Genomic DNA, 20082 nt, shown 5'->3' on the forward strand with positions numbered 1-20082 from the left:
AAGTAAAGACTGCTGAAGAGAGCAGCCATGTCACGGTTTCATCAGTATTTCAGGGTAGCTAGAAACATGGGCATGTCTATACAGGTTGGGAGAGTCTAAGTGCACCATGTCACAGCGAGGCCCTGTTCTTTATTATAGAATTGTAGCTCTTTCTTTTTCTTCTCAATTAACCTAGAGCCCTGTTGTGCTTTTAACATAGAGAGATGGCTTCTCTGTTATCCAGACCCTGAGAACTAAGGTCAGAAGCACTAAAAACATCACAGTATGCATAGTATTATTAATATTATTTTTTAAAATAACTATAAAGTAGCAGCTGGGAGAAATAAAACATGACTTGCAACAGTGCATCTGAAGTTGATTAACCTCATGGATCAGTAACGCACAGCAAAGGTGCCTTTGAATAAAGGAGGTCGAGAGATCTTCTGGTACTAATCCAACAACGGTAAAAATAAATAAATGATTAGCTCAGCAACTAATGTTGAACCTCTAGATGCATTTATTAAAGGTTGGCCTGTTGCCCGGAAACCCGTTCAAGGCTAACAACTAGTGATTATTATCTGAAGTAACTTTATTCTATTTGTTCTGTGCAATATTAACATCAAGTGTTCCAATGACGCATTGTTTGCTGTTTATACTATATGAAGAGTGAACTAATGGGTTTCTAGCACAATTTTGTCAGTCTTTTCTTTTTCGAGAAAGAAAGTACAAGACCATTTGAAACATCTTTGATTCTGATACATCACATGCTGTAAATGAATTTCAATGTGCACAATTATAATGTGATGCTAAAGGCTGGAGATATACTGTAGTAGACTGGTATACTATACTGTATATATAAAACAGATGTATTTGGTGATTTACTTTGTTCTTTTAAATAATACTAGGAACCTTTTTCAATTTTTTGTATAGTGCTCAAAGTACACAAAGCACTATGACATATACACTGTTGCCCGGAAACCCGTTCAAGGCTAACAACTAGTGATTATTATCTGAAGTAACTTTATTCTATTTGTTCTGTGCAATATTAACATCAAGTGTTCCAATGACGCATTGTTTGCTGTTTATACTATATGAAGAGTGAACTAATGGGTTTCTAGCACACACGCAGTATTTCACACACATTAATTAGGCAAGGATGTTAAACTAGAACAAAGAATAGACTAGATTTGCTGTATACTGTATGCTTTTCACATCTTCCAAATTCTCTCTAACAATGCTTTTCCTAACAATTATTCCTATTCCAGATTCCAGTCTAGCTTCATATTCATATTCGTATTAGACCAAGGAGTAGGGGGTTCATGAAACTTTTGCTGTGATAACTGAAGACGTCAAGGAAGAAAACCTAAACTCTCAAAAACTGAAGTCAAGTTCTCCAGCAATAGCACTCTACATCATAGGTTATAATCTAGCTGAGATCTTGCAAATAACCTTGCTGCACATACTGAAGTTAATGTTCCTTCCAAAACATTAAGATACACATCAGCACAAAATAATCTCAAATGGTGTGCAGTTGTTCAGAAACATGTGCTGAGTTTCCTGACCACCAATGACATTCCAGTATAATACTGACAACTGCAGTTTTAAAGAATAGGTAATTCATTAAATGTAATTTGATTTACAGTATACAGTATATCCACTTTTTTCACCTCTTTAATTAGGACTACGTAGATGTTTTTCTAATGCTGTAGATGTAGGCATAGATAAAGTTATTAAAATTAAGCAAAATTAGTGAACTCTATCTCTTGATGTATTCCATTATTAATGGAAAAGGTGAAGACAGGAAATACAGAAATATACAAAAACAGGAAAAGCAAGGTGACTAAAGCTGAGGTTTTCTTTGCAGGAGGGGACTCAATAGTGAGCTCGATGGCCCTGCGGATTGTAATGGGAAGCTGGTGGCTCTTCACACTGATTGTGTGCTCATCCTATACTGCCAACCTGGCAGCCTACCTCACTGTCTCTCAAATGGACAACACTGTGCGGTAGGTTTTAAACAGCAATGGGTCATTCTCATAGTTTCCAGTTTCAATTTTTCACAAATGCACTCTTAGAACACACTACATTCATGAAAATGAATTGTAAATGATTTAGTGTCTTTTAGTTTAACCAAATTCGCAGTATACATGCCTGGTTTATGTTTTCTGTTTTCAGTCCTCACTTCCAGTTGAGTAAAGTGTTGTCTGGTGAGGCGTTCATCTCAGTTAACACTCCCCTGCAGTTTATACTGCAGTTTATATTAACTGTAATTCCCTCCAACAAAAGCTTTTAGCACCTTTTATGTCCTTTCATTGGGAGTGTTAATGGCCCTCGACTTCGCTGTTTGCCATTAATTGACAAAGCAGGTGTTAAGCTGCTGGTAAATGCCTTTTTAGATATAGATTATTGTTTAATTAACAGCGTGTTAGTACATAATTTAACCATCAGTGAATTTGTGTCAAACAACATCTCATTTTGCCCTCCATGTCAGTAGGTGTCACTAGAAAGAATTTCAAACTTAGTGAAATTTCAGCAATGTCTTACAAAATAGATTTTTTTTTAGGTTCCCAACCAATTGCACAGGTCAATATCATTTCTTATCCTGGTGGAATGAAGGAACCTCCCTCCATTTTCATAGTAAAGACACATTAATGATAACATCATTTGCTGCATTTGTCCTAGACAAAACACCACTTTTATTAATTTTACTAATTCTTGTATTTTTTTTTACTTTTTTCTTTTCACTTTGTACTCATCACAAGACTTTTTAGAAATGAAATGTTTTGATGATGTTTTAATGAATTTTCTGGAATACTCTCAGCCATAAACACACATATCTGTAACATAAAATTAATTTTGCCTCTTTTATGCAGAACAACAATTACAGAATTAAATATCACAGCATTCTGAATTACCATTCTTGTACAGTATATTCAAATGACAAGAGCAAGTGCTTAGTACCTGTAGTGCTGGGAGACACCATTGGCTACATACAGTACTGTACACTAACATTAATTAATTAGTTCCTCCTCCTGTTTAATAACAATAGTGAGTAATGTATTGGCTAATATGCAGTCTATCTGGCTCCAGTGATAATAACATTAGTAATTTCAAATATTTATATATGTACAGTATAGTTATTTACAGTACTGTATGTGTATATATTACATACTGTACACAACAGTATACACAGAGAGAGATACTGTAACAAACGCCTTGGAAATTGGAGGATAGTAAAACCCAAGGTTTTTGTTTTTTGTATTATTGTTTTATTTTAAGATAAAATAATAGAGGGTTTTAAAATGCAGCAGTTGGTTTTGGCTGCAGCACTCACTTGTTGCAATTTTAATGCCTCTCGGTGTATATATATATATTTTTGTTCTTTAACATTGTGAAAAAATACAATCAGGGGGATAGACAATAAAATGTAGCCTAGCAACAAGCACTCCAGTCGTAATTCCTCATTAGTGTAACAAACAGGAAACCAACTACTGTGTATGGATTCAAATAAGAATAGCCATACCATTATCTGCACCAGAGAGTAAATGTACCTGGGTTGCTGTGTCGTTTTTGAACATATCCCTGTAAAAAGGTATTATTACAAGAGCTCTGTGCTTTAACATTACCGGTCCTGCTCTGTTATGTCTTTAATGGGCTATGCTGCAGCATTGCTTGAGATTGACTGTCTTTGTGCTTCTTTAATATGCACTGGGTACAAGGATACTCTATGTCCTTTCTTAATGTGTCTGTATCCTGTGTGTTATAAAGCTGGCAGTATGCTACAGCTAGTCAATGAAGGATTTGGAGAAGCTTCAAGCTCTTGCTACCCCTCAGATTTCTGTACAAATGATTAACCCAGAATGTTAAAAAGAAGTACGTCGATGTTAAAAACTAGATCTCAGTGGCAGAGAGTGGACCACCAAACAGGGACATTATATTAAGATTTTCTAGCCAAGCAAGATTCTGTAACAAAATATATGACAGTAATTCTGTTTTAGTGGTCTCAACAAATCTAAAAAATGACACTGGCATCTGCGTTGGTGTTCAAGTTTTCTATTACAAAAGTGACTAAAGCCATTATTGTCACCTGACAGATGTATTCAGGGCCCTAACTGGAAAAATATTGATTTCTGTTGGCCAAACTGATGATGCATTTAATTAGAGTGAAGTGCCTCAAACCGACTTCTGAGTAAACACATTAAATAAACTACATAAAGTATTGCAGCTGTAGAACTAATGTTGGTGGAAGAATTTATTTTATCAGGTTTGTCAATTGAGAACAAATTCACATTGTCAATGATGACATGGTGACCCATTATACAGCAGAGCAGTTACTGGGTAATTTGTGTGAAGTACTGCATTCAGTGTCATAACAGCAGCATCCCAATCCACAGCCCACCAGTCCTAACCTTTACTTTGTACAGCTCCTCTAGTTGTGTCTATCAGACTTCTGGGCTCCGTAAAGATGGTTGTACTATCCGCTAGGCAATTCGTTCGGCAGGCTGTAATGTATAATCTTTTTTAATTAACAATAAAAAATAGATACAATCATTAATAGAAGCTTAATTAAGCACTAGGAAAAATGAAGAAGGTTAATTTTCTTAATTGATGTTTAAGAAATTTAATCCTTAGAGGCAACATTTTATGTTCTTTGAAGCAAATTCAGAGCCTTAATCCTGAACCAATGTCAATTGAAAATCTGTGAGAAAGGGCACATTACATGAACTGAGAACTTGAGCAATTTTGTGGGATTTGCTCTCCTTGTGCAGTTTGTAAAAAATGACTCATACAGACTACACCATTAATATTTATTGACATGCTTTGAAAAGTTCAAATGTGAATATCCAGTTATTTTTACTGTTATACAGTTCACTCCAAAAGTATTGGGACATCAAGATGAACACTGACTTACAGTCAAGCAGTTTGTATTTGTGAGATTAATGTGAATGATAAGTACTATGTAACATGGATATTATTTGGGGGGTAATTTCATGTATGTTTTTGATCATATTAAAACAAAAACATACTTTGTATTCAAACAACCACAAGTATTGGGACACGCTCGCTTTTTAAAATAATTTTTTAAATGCAAACGTCTTTTAGGTTGTATATCCCTTTTAGGCAATAATAGCATGACATCTGTGACTCATTAAGCTCCCCAAACTGTGCATACATTTGAAATGCTTTTCCAATCTTTTGTTGCAGCTAATTTAAAGTCCTTGCTTGCAGTATTTTTAGAGTGCCCTAACTTTATTTTTTAACAAGTAGAATGTATGCTCATTTGAATAGAAATCTCTATAATTTTCAACTTTTTTCTCCAAATAAACTCTGTTGCAATGGCCATACACTTGGGTTATGTCCATGCTGCATGGTAAAACAGATTAAGAACAGAAGCGTCATCTTCTACACAAGCCGAAACAATGTTTCTGGAAACTTCAGAATCTATTCTGCTGCTGTCATCAGTTACATCATCAATAAAATAAGACTTCCAGTTCCAGAAGCAGCCATGCATGCTCAGTCCATGATATTGTCTTCACCATGCTTGAACAGATGCTAACTTACTGTAATTGCATTGCAATGACATTATTTTTAGAGTATCTGGGCTTATAGCCTTTTGAAATTCAAATCATTTTTTTTTTAATTCTCTGTAACATTTACTGTAGCAGCTACAGTGCCGTGAAAAAGTAAGTACACCCTGTGAAAAAGTGTGTGTTGTTCAACATATTTGCATGTATGGATATTTGATCTTCATTTCAACAGTATTGATAGATAAAGGGGATCTAATTTAACAAATAACAATTCAAATTATTATTGGCAATAATTTAATTAAACAAAAAAGTCAGAAATGCAATTGTCTGCTGTGGAAAAAATAAGTACACCCCCTAGCTTCAATAGCTGGTGTTGTCCCCTTTGGCAGAAATCACTTCTTGTAGACATTTCTTGTAATTGTCTATCAGTCTCCTACATCGACTTGGAGACATTTTTGCCCACTCCTCCTTACAGAACTCCTTCAATTGTGTGATGTATGAGGGCTTTCTTGCATGTACTGTCCGCTTCGAGTCCCCTCACAGCATTTCTATAGGGTGAAGATCTGGGCTTTGACTTGGCCATTCCATAACCCTCCATTTCCCTTTCTTCTTTTTGAGCCATTCTTTTGTGGATTTGCTTCAGTGTTTAGGTCATTGTCGGGCAAGGTCCACTTATGGTTCAGCTTCATCTTTTTGACAGATGGCCTCACATTCTCCCCAAGTACTCTCTGGTACAATGTGGAATTCATGGTTTACTCTATGATGGCACAGTGGCCCAGCCCTGAGGCAGAAAAGCAGCCCCAAACCATAATGCTTCCACCACCATGCTTTACAGTTGGTATGAGGTTCTTTTGGTCAAAGGCAGTTTTTGGTTTTCGCCAAACATGACGTCTGGCATTGTGGCCATACAACTCTACCTTGTCTCATCCATCCAGAGCATATTGTTCCAATAGTCCTGATCTTCACCTAAGTTTTGTCTGGCAAACTTCCGTCATGCATCTATATTCTTTTTTGAGAGCAAAGGCTTCTTCCTTCCTGACCTCGCATGTAGGGCTAAGTTGTACAGTCTCTTTCGGATGGTTGACTCATGCACTTTGACATTGACTGAGGCAAGACTTGCCTCTAACCCCCCTGGATGTTATCCTGGAGTTCTTGGAGACTTCCTGCAGCATCCTTCAGTCAGCTCTTGGATAGATTGCGAGTGGTTTGAAATTTTCTCCATTTGTAGATGATCTATTGGACAGTGGAATGATTGACTAAAAATTGCTTGGAAATGACCTTAAAACCCTTCCCAGACTCATAGGCATCAACAATCTTTCTTCTGAGGGCCTTAGAGAGCTCTTTGGATCTTGGCATGATGTAGCCACACACCTCAACCAGATCAAACCAAACCACAGGTTTCTGATTTCTGATTTTTATATAAGACAGTGCCCTCCAAGCTACTCTCTAATGATGTTCTAATCATTTGCACCTGTCCTGGTGCACCTGATTCTAATTTTAGGCATTTAATGTGTAGGGTTTGGGCATTTACTGGGACAATTATTAATTGTAGCAGTAAATCACAAAATTGATTCTTTTGATGGCTTTAGAATCCAACCATGCGATATAACTCAAACAACGCACACACACACGGGTACTAATACACGAGGATACATTTATTAATACATAGAATATGCATATAAACCTAACAGATCTTATCGAGAGGGTTATCAGAATACAAAAGGTATATATTCAGTCAGTTACAAAGAGTTACATATATCAAGAGGACATATGTTCAGTATATCATTCATTTAGACCGTTTCGTAAATGAACTTGGTTACAACTTCTATATTGGATACTCAAAACAAATACATAACTCTTAGGAATTAAATTGATATCAACTGGTTGGGATAACAATTGAATTCTCGAGCTGTAATGCATTGAAGTTGAATACTCATCCAATCTCTGGGGATTAAGATCTCCTGCGGGCACAAAGAAACAGTTGCAGGCTGTTGCTGTCCAATCCGCGCTCTCTGGCTCGGTGCCAGGCTGTGCTGTGCGGCTTGCGACGGTGCGCTGCAGATGCTCACTGACCGGTTAGTTGGTGTTGGCTTTAACTAGCAAAGTTTGCGCACAGGAGAAAAGATGACTGTGGGTCCCAGCAAGTCAGGAAGAGGACCGGTTCGTTCCTGATGAAGCGCTAGTTCTGAATAGTGATTCAGCTGTCCACAGTTCCGACCTGTTCACGAGGCCTGCTGCTGGTGCTAACCTCGGGTGGATCCTCTGGTTACTCTCTGGCAACCTCCGCTCTAGACTCTTAGAACAAAGGAAAGTTCTGGCACTCGGACACATTGGCCGTTCCGTGGTTGTCCGGGCTGAGTCTCAGGATGGTCAGGAGTCGCGCTGCGAGAATGTCCTGCCCTTGGGAGCCTTCTGCTCCTGGGCCGTCCTGCCCTGGAATTCTCCTTTGAATTCCCTTTAGAAAAGTCCACAGAATTCTCCCAGGCCCTCTGTGTTGCCTGTTTTTACCTGGAGGAACTTCAGCTCGTTCATTGGCTGAAAGTTCCATGGGCATCACAGTCCCACGTGGGATACTCGGCCCTACCAGTCCCTGATTGGTTGATCAAGGTGAGATATGAGTCACTTACTCCTGACACTTAGGAATGCAGTCCAGATGTCCATCTGGCACTCCCTAGACAGATAGGCGCCAATGGATGACCATTGATCATGATAGCCAGGCTTAGCTAAGTGCATCCCCCTTTGGGAGCTGTCCCTTATCAAAAGAAAACATCTTTAAATCAGCCTGCATGAATAGTTTCTTTGTGGCTGCACCACAGAGATGAACAGAGAGATGAGGCCTCATTTGGGAAAGCGCCGCAACACTTAATTCTTTCTTATTAATAAGCCTCGCCGCTACAAATGCAATGATAAAGGTAGGGGTGTACTAACTTTTTCTGCACAAGGAAATTGCATTTCTGTTGAGTTCTAGGGGAGAAGCAAGGGGTACTCCGTCCTAGACACGTTTAGAGTTTTTGAATTCCCTCCTCCTCCCCCTCCTCCTCATTCTTTTATGTTATCTTTGTATCCAGGTTCCCTCTGGGGGACTCAGTGAAGCTCACTTCCCTGACCTCAGGATGGCAGCGCCACCTTGACCCTTTCTAGGGAGGTTCTCCAGCGCAAGCCAGAGGGGATCCATGCCCACATTATTCTCGGGAACTCAAACTTACTAATTCTCATTCTCTCGGTCCCCTGAGAGTTTATCCCAGTTGCGAGGCAGCGCCTCAAAGCGACTATAACGTGACTATCAGCGATTCAAGGGGCTATCTCCTCCTTTCTATTCCCTGAGGGCAGTGCCTGGTCATGAGGCAGTGCCTCTCAAAGCGTCCCTCAGAGAGTCAGGGGAGCCTTCCTCTTCCCTTTCTATCCCCTGAGGGCCTAGCCTGGTCGTGAGGCAGTGCCTCTCAAAGCGACTCTCAGCGAGTCAGGGGAGTCTTCCTTATCCTTCCCTACCCCTCGGGGCTACTGTAGCTCCCAGTCATTAGGCAGTGCCTCTCTACCGACTCTCAGAGAGTCAGGGGTGTTTTCCCCCATGTGGTCCGGGTGCTCTTTTCTCTACTTTACTAACACCTGCTTTTCCCCTTGAAATAGAACGAATGAGTGCAAATTGTGATTTTTCAATGTTATTTTTTAAACATTAGATCACCTTTATCAGTATTGTTGAAATAACGATCAAATATCCTTTTGTCAAAAAAGTTTTAAAAATACCAACCTTTTCATGGGGTGTACTTACTGTACTTTTTCACACGACTGAATCTGTTGCTGTGCACTTTATTTCAATGTCTGTTTGTAGTGTGGAGTGTGGATTCTTTGCCATGTTTAATAACAGTAAGAAAGTGTGTGAGGCTTTGAATCCTCAAACACTGAATGTAAGCGACAGCTGGCAATGAGAACTATTGATGTGTTCATCACAGTGTGGAGACAATGTAAGAATAGCATGATCAAAATCTGAAGAAAAAGAAAACTAATATTGGTGTCAGATACAGTATGTTAAGGTACCTTCTCAATTATTATTTTTAACTTAAATGGGTTATGAATTACAATAATGTATTTGAATATTACATCTAAGTTGTATGTCTTGTACCATCTCAAAGTATTTTATGCATAACGAGACAATAGAAGAATACATATTTTATACTTTCAAATAACTGGCTATAGTAAAAGTTCTAAGCTCCTGTGGGATTTAAAAACATGTGATTTGGTTTGTAATGTTCAGCTCTGCTTGTCACTAAATAAATCTGTCATGCAAACATTTACAGAAGCACTGTATTGACAATCCCCATACTAAAACAAATTCTGAAGCCATGGTGTTTGCTTTTATTGTGGTATAAAGATTTTGGACATAATAGTACTAAATTCAGCAGCTTACTGTCTGCAGAATACATCAATTATTAAATGAATAAACACACTGTAAACATTGCAGGCCATTCTTATTTAAACACGTTAGCAGAGCTACAGTTAAAGGCCAACTCACTTACTACTTGCTTAGTCTTTCACCGTTATTTCAATCAAAGCAGCAGGAAATCCAGAAATTTTAAAACACAATCTTTAAAATAATTTTTGTTGGAACATTTTAAAGGATCAAACTCTGTATTTATTTACACATTCATTTTATTTCTAATTTTACTCTTAGGTTTGGCTTTTTATAGGGTATGTGTGACTAAATATTATGGTGTAAGTTTTTCATTGTATTGAATTTTGGTAATCATATTCTCTACTATAGTCTACGTTTGTAAAAGCAAACACCCTAATATATAATTCCAATTACAATTATTTGAGTTCCAGAAAATTCTTGATATACCCAATTGCCTGCCTTTGGCTGCCTCTACTTTATCTCTCATTCCGGACTAACTTCATTGTGTTTGCCATTTGGTGCACGCATATTGCATAATGATTCTACACTGATAAAGCAAACAGAGAGAGGAAATGTTTAATTTGATCTTGCAGGACGTTTTGGCAAAGTAATTTTCCTTTTTTCTAAAAATGTTTTTTGCCTTGCCAACATCACTTGTACTGTATATCTAGATTGCTGAAATCCTGTGAGTGAGTTATTTTAAGCTGTACTTCACTGATCAGATGTCTGACAGATTTGCTTCTCAGTTTCCCATTTGTTGTGAGATGACAGACTAGACAGTGACAGACTCATTGATTGTCATTCACTGCACGGAGATGTGTTTTAAAGTACACCTGCGCAGGTAGTAGTTTATTCTTTACCACACAATGGTTACATTTCTGAAACAAATAGTTTTGAATTTGAAGACACATAGCAATTTCATTAACTGTACAGCATATATATCTGTGAGACAGACTGTAAGTAACATTGCTTAACTGCAATTTCTTTGACTTTATTTTTGACCTAGCCCAAACTGTGATGGGAAGTACTGAAATATTTTCTATCTTATGGAGCCTTTTAAAATCTGTGTTTAATACCTCCTCATTAAAAATCTTATTTTCAATAAATATATTTCTTTTCTTCACTAACTGTAGTCACCAAATCACCAAAATAGCTTACAATGAAAATCAAGGAAAGTCAGTGAGCACACAGAGTGCTTTAACATTTACTTTTCATAGGTTACAGTGTATTTACAAGACCCTGACATACTGCAATGGCGCAGTGTCACTTAGTTTCTTATTAGCTTAACATTCCAACTGCCAATCATTAAGCACTGCTGCCTATGTCTGAAGGGGATTAAGGATTTTCTTTTTTATTCAATAGGTTATGTAATTTTGTGCTTGCTTAAACCTCTGTGGTGTCTCTGTATGATCTTACTGGACTCCTTTAAAATATATCACAGCCTCTCACAACTACACTTAGGTAAGTTAAGTATTGTGCTTTTGTGATGACAGATGCTGGAATATTCTGTAAAATATATACAAAAACACAGTACAATATGCCCTTAACAAAAAACAGAACTGAAGTAGTTTTGGGTACAGAAAAGATTTCTGATAATAAGAAATAATACCCTCTGTAGCACCAGGGTCATCTTAATTCAGGTCTCTACCTACATTAAGGGTTAATGGCGCATGCTCTGTTCATTGATTGCTGTTTAAGAGAAATTAATGTAGGCTAAGTACCCTGAGCACACTGTACCACAGCATTTTTCTGAAGTCTAATTTCTTTGAATATGATTCATTTTATAAGACATTATACTGAGATGTGACTTATTTTAAACAAAGCAATTACACACATTACATGCATTTACCATTTAGCATTAAGTGCTCTATTTTATCAACAGTTTTAAAAAAGAAAGTAGGCTGATCTCAAAGAATTGGGCAAGAAAAACAATTAAGCTGTTCCTTATGCACTTGGGTAATTGTAATAATTTAATCCATTTGGAAATTAGGCTCTAATCATTCGTTCTCTAAATTCTCTATATTCTCTATACATCTTAGTCTATCCAGGGAGTGTGACAGATTCATCACTCGTCTTCACTTGTTACATTGCCAAATGTAGAACTACTATCTTGTGATGAAAGAAGAATTTCTCCTTGGCTGAAGTGAAGTAGGATGTTGGCATTGAAACATTAGTATTTTAATACTCTTCTGGGTGAAGACGTGTGCTAACTATTAAGGTAAAAAGCCAAGAGTATATTTGTTATTTCTAAACAAGAAATAAAACTTAGAGATTCAAAACTGCTTTTTTAACTTAGGTTAATTAGGTTAATCTTTGTAAAACAAATTTGTAGTGTTTACGAATACTGTATCCTCTGAGTCAGTTGTGAAACCCATTCATGTATGGGAGTGCAACAGGTCAGCCAAGATGGGATTATAGAAGTGGGGTTGAACCACCAGAGGGAGGCCTTGAGACAGCGCCAGTAACATGTTCCTCGCATTTTTACAAGGTAATTGGGGAATTGGCACAAAAGCACTCACTGAGGAGAGACAGGGAATGTCTAACCAGACCCTCACAGTCACTTTGGGACACAGAGGTTACATGATCTCAGGGTGAGACTTTTTGGAAAACTGTAATAAGATTTTAAAATACTCTGTTGGGAGTCAAAGCAAGGTTAAGACTTGTTTTCATTAGTACCAGCCTTGAAAGTTGCATTGCCAGCCCGCATGTAAAAAAAGACATCAAGTGAGAGTGGACTGGCCTAAATGGGATTGACCAAGTGAGGCATTTCCTGTGCTACTCAGTTCTGACATGAAGTTGAACATGTATGTTTAGGGGAACTACAGGGTAGGGAAGGAAGTTTAATATTGGGGTGGTTGCCTTGGCTGTTTATTCTTCCTTATTAGGATTTGTTTGACATTCAGGTCCCCTTGCTATACTACCATCAAAGTGGGATCTGTTACAGGGACATGGTGACATAAAAATACTATTTTTTTAAATATAAATAATATTCCAGTGATAACAGAAAAGCATTTTCTAGCTCTTTATTGACTGAGCTGGAAGAGACTACTAACGAAAATGACTTAGCTGTTCACACAACATTTACATTTTCTAAACAATTTGGGGAGACATTTAAAAAAGCAAATAACACATTAGTATATATGGTTAAAAGTGAAGAATTTAAGTCTAGGCATGTCAAGATTTTATAATGCAGTAGTAAGACCTGATTTAGAATATTGTGTACAATTTTGGTAATCGGGTTATAGACAAGATATTGCTGCTATGGAATCATTCCAGAGGAGAGCAATTAAATACATTCTGAAGCTAAAGGGAATGTCTTACACTGTCAAGCTGAAGAAACTGAACCATTTTGGTTTTCAACAGAGGAGATTACAAAGAGATCTGATACAAGTAATCAAAACCCTCAAATGCACTGACAAAACCAAAACAGGGCACTTCTGTGGAATGAACAGTGAAATGTGAATTGGAGGGAACAAGTGGAAACTACTGTATGTGGAAATATATTTAAAACAGTAAAAGGAGGCAAATCATAGGTTTGTGGAAGTATGGAACAAACTATCCAGCCATGTTGTTGAAGCCAGCATCCTGCATTCAAGAAACAGTTGTATGAGTTATTTGGGTCAATTAACTACTAACTACCAAACAGAAATCCACAATGCTTGCTGGGTGCTAGTCTGCAATTAATGGCACAGCTTTGTAAAATCCTGTTAGATACTGTAAGTGCCTGCAAAGAGTGGTTTAATATTAAAATCAGTAAGTGAGATTTCCTTCTAGTTGCACTGAAGTTGAAAAACAACAACATGTAGTAGATTTAAGAAATTCGAGACATTCAGTACGTAGGAATAGATAAAGGGGCGATGTAGTGGCTTTGTGGCTAAGGATCTGTGCCTGTGGCTGGAAAGTTGCCGGTTCGTATCCCACGGCCATCAGGGGAATCTTACTCCATTGGGCCTCTGAGCAAGGCCCTTAACCCCAACTGCTCCAGCGGTGCTGTATAAATGGCTGACCCTGCGCTCTGACCCCAAGCTTTTCCCCTGTCTATGTGTCTCATGAAGAGCAATTTACAGTAGTGTATGCAAAAAGACAAATTCCTAATACAAGAAATTGTATATGGCCAATAAAGTGATCTTAAAAAAGGTTTATTCCATGCTGAAAGGAAACGAAAAGAGACAAGGGTGCAGCCGTGGAGCCTTGTTCAGGTGTCCAGGTGTGAAGCTTGAAGGCTCCACAGTCAAAATGTTGTTTCTCTTTTGTTTTCCTTTCAGCATTCAATAAACCTTTACCTGTTCCTTTTTCAGAAATTGTCATGTATTTTTTCCTTTTGAACTATTTCCTTAGTATCCGTAAAAAAACTTTTTTAGGGGTTCATCACTTTTTATTGTAACAGGGATGTACAGTACATACTTTACTTTTCAATTTACAACTGTTGTGTCATACAAATGTCCTGCCACCCTTTAATATGATCTTTTCATTATTTTCTTTTCACACAGAATGCTTAATTATCATCTGCACTGTACATTCCATGTCCTCCCAATACAACTGTAAAATAATAAACAATTTCATAAGTTATATCCAAGTACAATCTTATGTATTATTTAAAAACAGTTATGTTTTTTTATTCCATTATGACATAAAGTAATACAATAAATGTTTCATTGTACTCCAATGAAAAACCCTGTTGACAGTTAATATCATCTAATCAACTGCAACATGCTGGGGAAAAGTGACCAGAAACTCCTTATGATAACACAAGTTAATAATTCAGGTTGTCTGGTGCCTTGAAAAAAGAGATATGTCAGTTTACTGCTGATAAGCACTGTGTATCCATTTACTATTTATGGTGTTTTCATTCATTTTTTGTGCAGATAAGCTTAATGGACTAGGTTAGGTAATAGAAATGTCATTAAGGATGATTTCAGCTCAAAAGGATACATGGTACACCAAACATGCACTGCCTTGTGAAAATGAGTAAAAGGATACATACTGTTCTTTGAAGAAAATAGAGGAAGTGTTGAGGAATATTCTCTGATGTCATTCATCAGTCAGGCCCAACCCAAATACCACAGGAAGGATCCAGAATGAATTGAACAAACAAGACACGCTCGAGATTGGTGTCATTTTCAATTCAATTCATTTCAGTTCCATTCCATTTAATCCCATCCATTCCATTCAAAATACTTTATTCATCCCCAAAGGGACAATTTGAGAATTTTGTTCTTCAAATATGTGTTTACCTTACTGTTCGGTAGGGGAAAACAATATAACCATTACTCGTACAGAACAAGTTTGGCTGTTTAATTTAGGATGATTAATTAGAGCGATGCATTTATCATATAATAATAATAATAATAATAATAATAATAATAATAATAATAATAATAATAATTATTATTATTATTATTATAATTATAATAATAATAATTATAACAACAACAACAACAATTGCTTATACTTATATAGCTCTTTTCTGGACACTCCACACAAAGCGCTTTACAGGTAATGGGGACTCCCCTTCATCACCACCAACAGGCAGCCCGACCTGGATGATGCAACAGCAGCCATAGTGCGCCAGAACGCTCACCACACATCCGCTATCAGCGGGGAGGAGAACAGAGTGAGGCTTATTAGGAGGCCATGATTGGTAAAGGCCAATGGGGGAAATAATATGTAAGGTAGCTTGTTATGTTAATATTGCCAAAGCTAATTCTGATTTTTATTGTGGGGACCAAGAATGTCAGTGTAGCCATGGTATATCTTGCCTATTATAATAATAATAATAATAATAATAATAATAATAATAATAATAATAATAATAATTGCTTACACTTATATAGCGCTTTTCTGGACACTCCACTCAAAGCGCTTTACAGGTAATGGGGACTCCCCTCCACCACCACCAATGTGCAGCATCCACCTGGATGATGCGATGGCAGCCATAGTGCGCCAGAACGCTCACCACACATCAGATATCGGTGGGGAGGAGAGCAGAGTAATGAAGCCAATTCATAGATTGGGATTATTAGGAGGCCATGATTGGTAAGGGCCATTGGGAAATGTGGCCAGGACGCCGGGGCTACACCCCTACTCTTTTCGAGAAACACCCTGGGATTTTTAATGACCACAGAGAGTCAGGACCTCGGTTTTACGTCTCATCCGAAGGACGGCACCTGTTTACAGTATAGTGTCCCCGTCACTATACTGGGGCATTAGGACCCACATGGACCGCAGGGTGAGCGCCCCCTGCTGGCCCCGCTAACACCTCTTCCAGCAGCAACCTTAGTTTTTCCCATTGAAAGGAAGGAAGTTGTGTAATTCTTTTCCCAGTTTGAGTAGTTCTGTTTCTCTCATCCATTAAGGGTTTTTGTCCAGTGCCTCTCCCAGTGTTGACAATCCACAGCACAGGATATGATGAGGGCGTCTTCCTTAACTTTGCACTTCACAGGCATGTCAGAATTACACAGCATATTTCCATTGTTCCAGCTGTTGCTGCTTAATTACAGTCTTGCTTTTATGGTTCCTTCATTTTTCATTGCTTCTAACCAAATCATTTTCACATAACATTAAGAAAAAGGAATGCATTTCAAATCTAGATCACAGCAGGTATCCATAAAACAAACAAATATTTAGTCAGATAGGTAAATAAATGCACAAAACAAATTAATACTTAGGAATCAGACTCAGAGAGGAAAAATGAACATCATTTTATAATTTACTTACCATATAGAAATTATTTGATACATTTCCATGCCCAAGAAAGAATTAAAGATAAACAAACTAATGCTACAATATCAGAGACAGGATAGGTCCACAGGATGTGGATTTATCACAGAATTAATGTGTTGTTTTTTTAAATGACCGTTGCTCTTATAATGTAGTGGTAGTAAAATCTTGCTACAGCACAATTTCAAAGTAAATGCTTTATGGTAGTGTTAAAGATGGTGTATCAGCTCAGTTATTAAAATTGATGTACCAAACTTAGTTATTGATATTCTAGTTTTATAAGGAACAATTGAAACACAATGACCTCTGCTGATTTTAATTATTTACCATCTGGCTGCTGAATTATACAGTGTAACAGGAGAAATGCATAGAAAACAAAGAATCATAAATTAAACAACAGAGAAATGGGCACATGATCCACAACATAGCACAACTCTTCAGTCCATAGTAAGAAATAGCCAAGGGTTTCTTACTGAGCTTAAGATAATTAAATTATTATTTCACAAGATTAAAATGTTAAAAAATGTATTTTCTATAAAGTGTTGTGTAGATTTTGGATGTGCTATGTACTGTATATAGTATTGAAATTAGCCTTTTCTGTTTGATGACATGTACTTGTTTTGTTATTTGTTTATCATTATATTATATACTACACTGTAAATATTCAGCCCAGAAACTGGGCGTGCTGCTGATTATTATTACAAAGCTTAAACTGTCTAACCCCAGGTTAAAGCTGTATAGTTGAAAAAGTGAAAAAAAATCTGTTAATAATAATCAATCTACTGTAGGATAAGCACAAAAACTATTGTACTCCTGACAGAGCTTAGAAATACTGCAGGGTGCTGCCTAGCTTATTTTAATGGAGACCAGGAAGGGATGTATAGACAGTACAGGCCTAGTTCACAGCTTGAGTTCAAGGTAATATAAGTAGTCAACCTTTCCTATATGACATTGGGAGGAATCTGGTGTAGTCAAAAATAAGCCCAAAATAAAATAAAAAATAAAACCAGAAAGAACTTCCCACAAATGAGTATGTGAGACTGGGGTCAGAACCCAGGAGTAATGAGGCAGTAGTGCTTACTGCAACATGGTGATATTAAAATCATCATGATATGAAAATGGTGACAGTGTGCAACTAGTAAGAGTATATAAATATAAATAATGTATCTCCTATGAAAACATAACACTTAAAATCTTGATTTTCAAAAATTTTCTTTGACCATGAACTCATTATACAATCTACAAGACTTTCCAATGACTGCATTAGGGCCATTGCTTTCATTAATGACGATCTTTAGTACTGCAGCTAATGGAGTGTGCTTATTTCAGACATGAGGCTGACAAACTTCACATTACAGGAGGTTATTGATGGGTTTGTGTTGCAGTACAGGGCAATAATATGGATTCAAAACATATTTCTTGTGAAAGGTTTTTTCAACTGAATACTTTAAACCATGATATCCAAAAGTAAAATTTTAGCATATTGAAACCAAGAAACACAAGAAAACTTCCTTTTGGAGAATGACAATGTTTAAAATCAAGCAAAATAATAATACTCAACATGGTACTTACGTTACATTGGTTTTTGCATAACTTTACAAAATGCAGAATTTGATCTCTGTGCAAATATTTTTGGACATATTTCTATGAATGTATGATCTTTATGATATGCTCAAAAGCAACGCCACAACTGGCATTTTATTCAATTAATTGTTAAGGGAAGTGAGAGTATTACATTGTAATGATCTGTGCTCTGCCATTGCTCCATGAGCTGATTAACTGTTGCTCAGTATTTCTCTTCCCCTACCCCCAGCTCCCAGCTGCCTATTGCATTACTCCAGCCTGGCTTCCCGGAACCACATGCGATTTATTGCTGGAATAGAAAAGCGGCACTAATCAACTAATATCCTTAATAGTCTGTTTGTTTTATTTTAGATACAGATTAAGTGAAATGTTTAGAAACAGAAGCTTAGCACAGATATAATGTAGCAAACAGGCTTGGTTCTTTGTATTTTCATTTATGTATGCACTCATTTTAATCACTCAGCTGGGATGCTTTCAGTATGCAGCCAATTTCTCGCTCTTTGCTGTGCTATGTGGGGTTGTTGTGTACACAGTGTATATGCTTTAACCTGCTGGTGAATGGCAGTACATGACATGCTAGGAGGGGCTGAGGCCTTTCACATTACAGCTTCTGGTGACAACAAACCAATCAAATGGCTCACAGAGGACATGGAAACATCCCGAGGGCAGTTCATTGACTAAAGCACCCACCACAAGATGTTTGGCTGTGCTGGGGTCTTACAAAATTGCTGAAAAATAATAAAATGAATAACTTTTTAGCAAATTATGAGCCACGGATTGATAACTATTGATGATGCTATTGATAACCTTTTGTAGGTACTGTATAACCTCTCAACCTTTGATACTATGCTATATTTGGTATTTCATTTTGTGGCTTATGTTCCTTTTGTTTCTGTGTATCCAAACACTGAAAGAGAGATTTTAAAACGAAACAGGAAAATTATATTTTCTCAGCATTTCTTGTGCTTTATGTTAAAATTTTCACAAAATTCCCTGACACAATGGGTGTCCACCAGCACACATTTAAAATGTTTATTTCAGATTTTTCTACATTCTGTTTGTTGTTTTTCATTGTCATTGTCTTTAGGAACCTGCTTCCAGGTTACAACCATTCCAGTTATTTATTTTAAAATATTACATGATGCACATTTTGCTCTAAATTATTTTAACAATTAAAGGTTTACAGTAAGTCGTATTATTTCCCAGTACTGTGTACTTTGAATTTCATTCACAATTTACAATATCATGTTGCAACTCTTAAAGTGGCTGAAACAGGGAGCTATGCTGCCTTCCTGTTAATTGTGAAAGTCCCTGTAAGACATACAGTATAATGTGTACCGAGAGAACACAATGTTCAGAAGCACAATGATTTTTAAATTAATACTACAACCCTAGATTATTTACTTCAAGGATTCAACTTTTAATAATAAGTATATAAACATAGTATAAAATGTTGTGATAAATTGTTATTTCAGAAGCATTTTTCCCATGTTAAACTCCATGTAGATGGAGTTTCATATCTTTTGTCAGCCAGCCTGTCTTATTTATATCTAACCATATAAGATCTGAGGTCAGTTTAGATCTTACTGAAATTCCCTAAGGTGAAACTTTGTTGTGCTAAGTATTTTTTGGAAGAGAAAACTACATTGACACTAAAGAAAAGTGTGACAATATGTGCTTTTGCTACGGTAGCTGTTGTTTTTGGAAAAAAACAGGTTGTAACTGGCAATTAACAGAAACGGTTTTTGGAATGAGTCATGTCTTTTAACTCAGTTGTGGGAGGAGAAAGGGGGATGTTAAAATACAACAGCTGAGATCAATAATTACACTTGGGTTTGATCTTTAACATAATAGACACAACCTCAGAGTTACAACATTCTACTG

General features: G+C 37.0%; 1 protein-coding gene across 2 annotated transcripts in view; it reads left to right on the forward strand.

Annotated features, from left to right (window-relative positions):
* The window catches only part of LOC148661441 (glutamate receptor ionotropic, delta-1-like), a 367556-nt gene that overhangs the window by 332730 nt on the left and 14744 nt on the right, over nt 1-20082 (forward strand). For both annotated transcript variants that reach the window (XM_088635198.1, XM_088635199.1), the window contains exon 12: nt 1844-1982. In XM_088635198.1, coding sequence (XP_088491324.1) covers nt 1844-1982 — 139 coding nt within the window. The remainder of the gene's footprint in view (nt 1-1843; nt 1983-20082) is intronic.

This window comes from Lepisosteus platostomus, chromosome 6 (assembly GCF_059453375.1).
Source record: "Lepisosteus platostomus isolate fLepPlt1 chromosome 6, fLepPlt1.hap1, whole genome shotgun sequence".
NCBI lineage: Eukaryota > Metazoa > Chordata > Actinopteri > Semionotiformes > Lepisosteidae > Lepisosteus > Lepisosteus platostomus.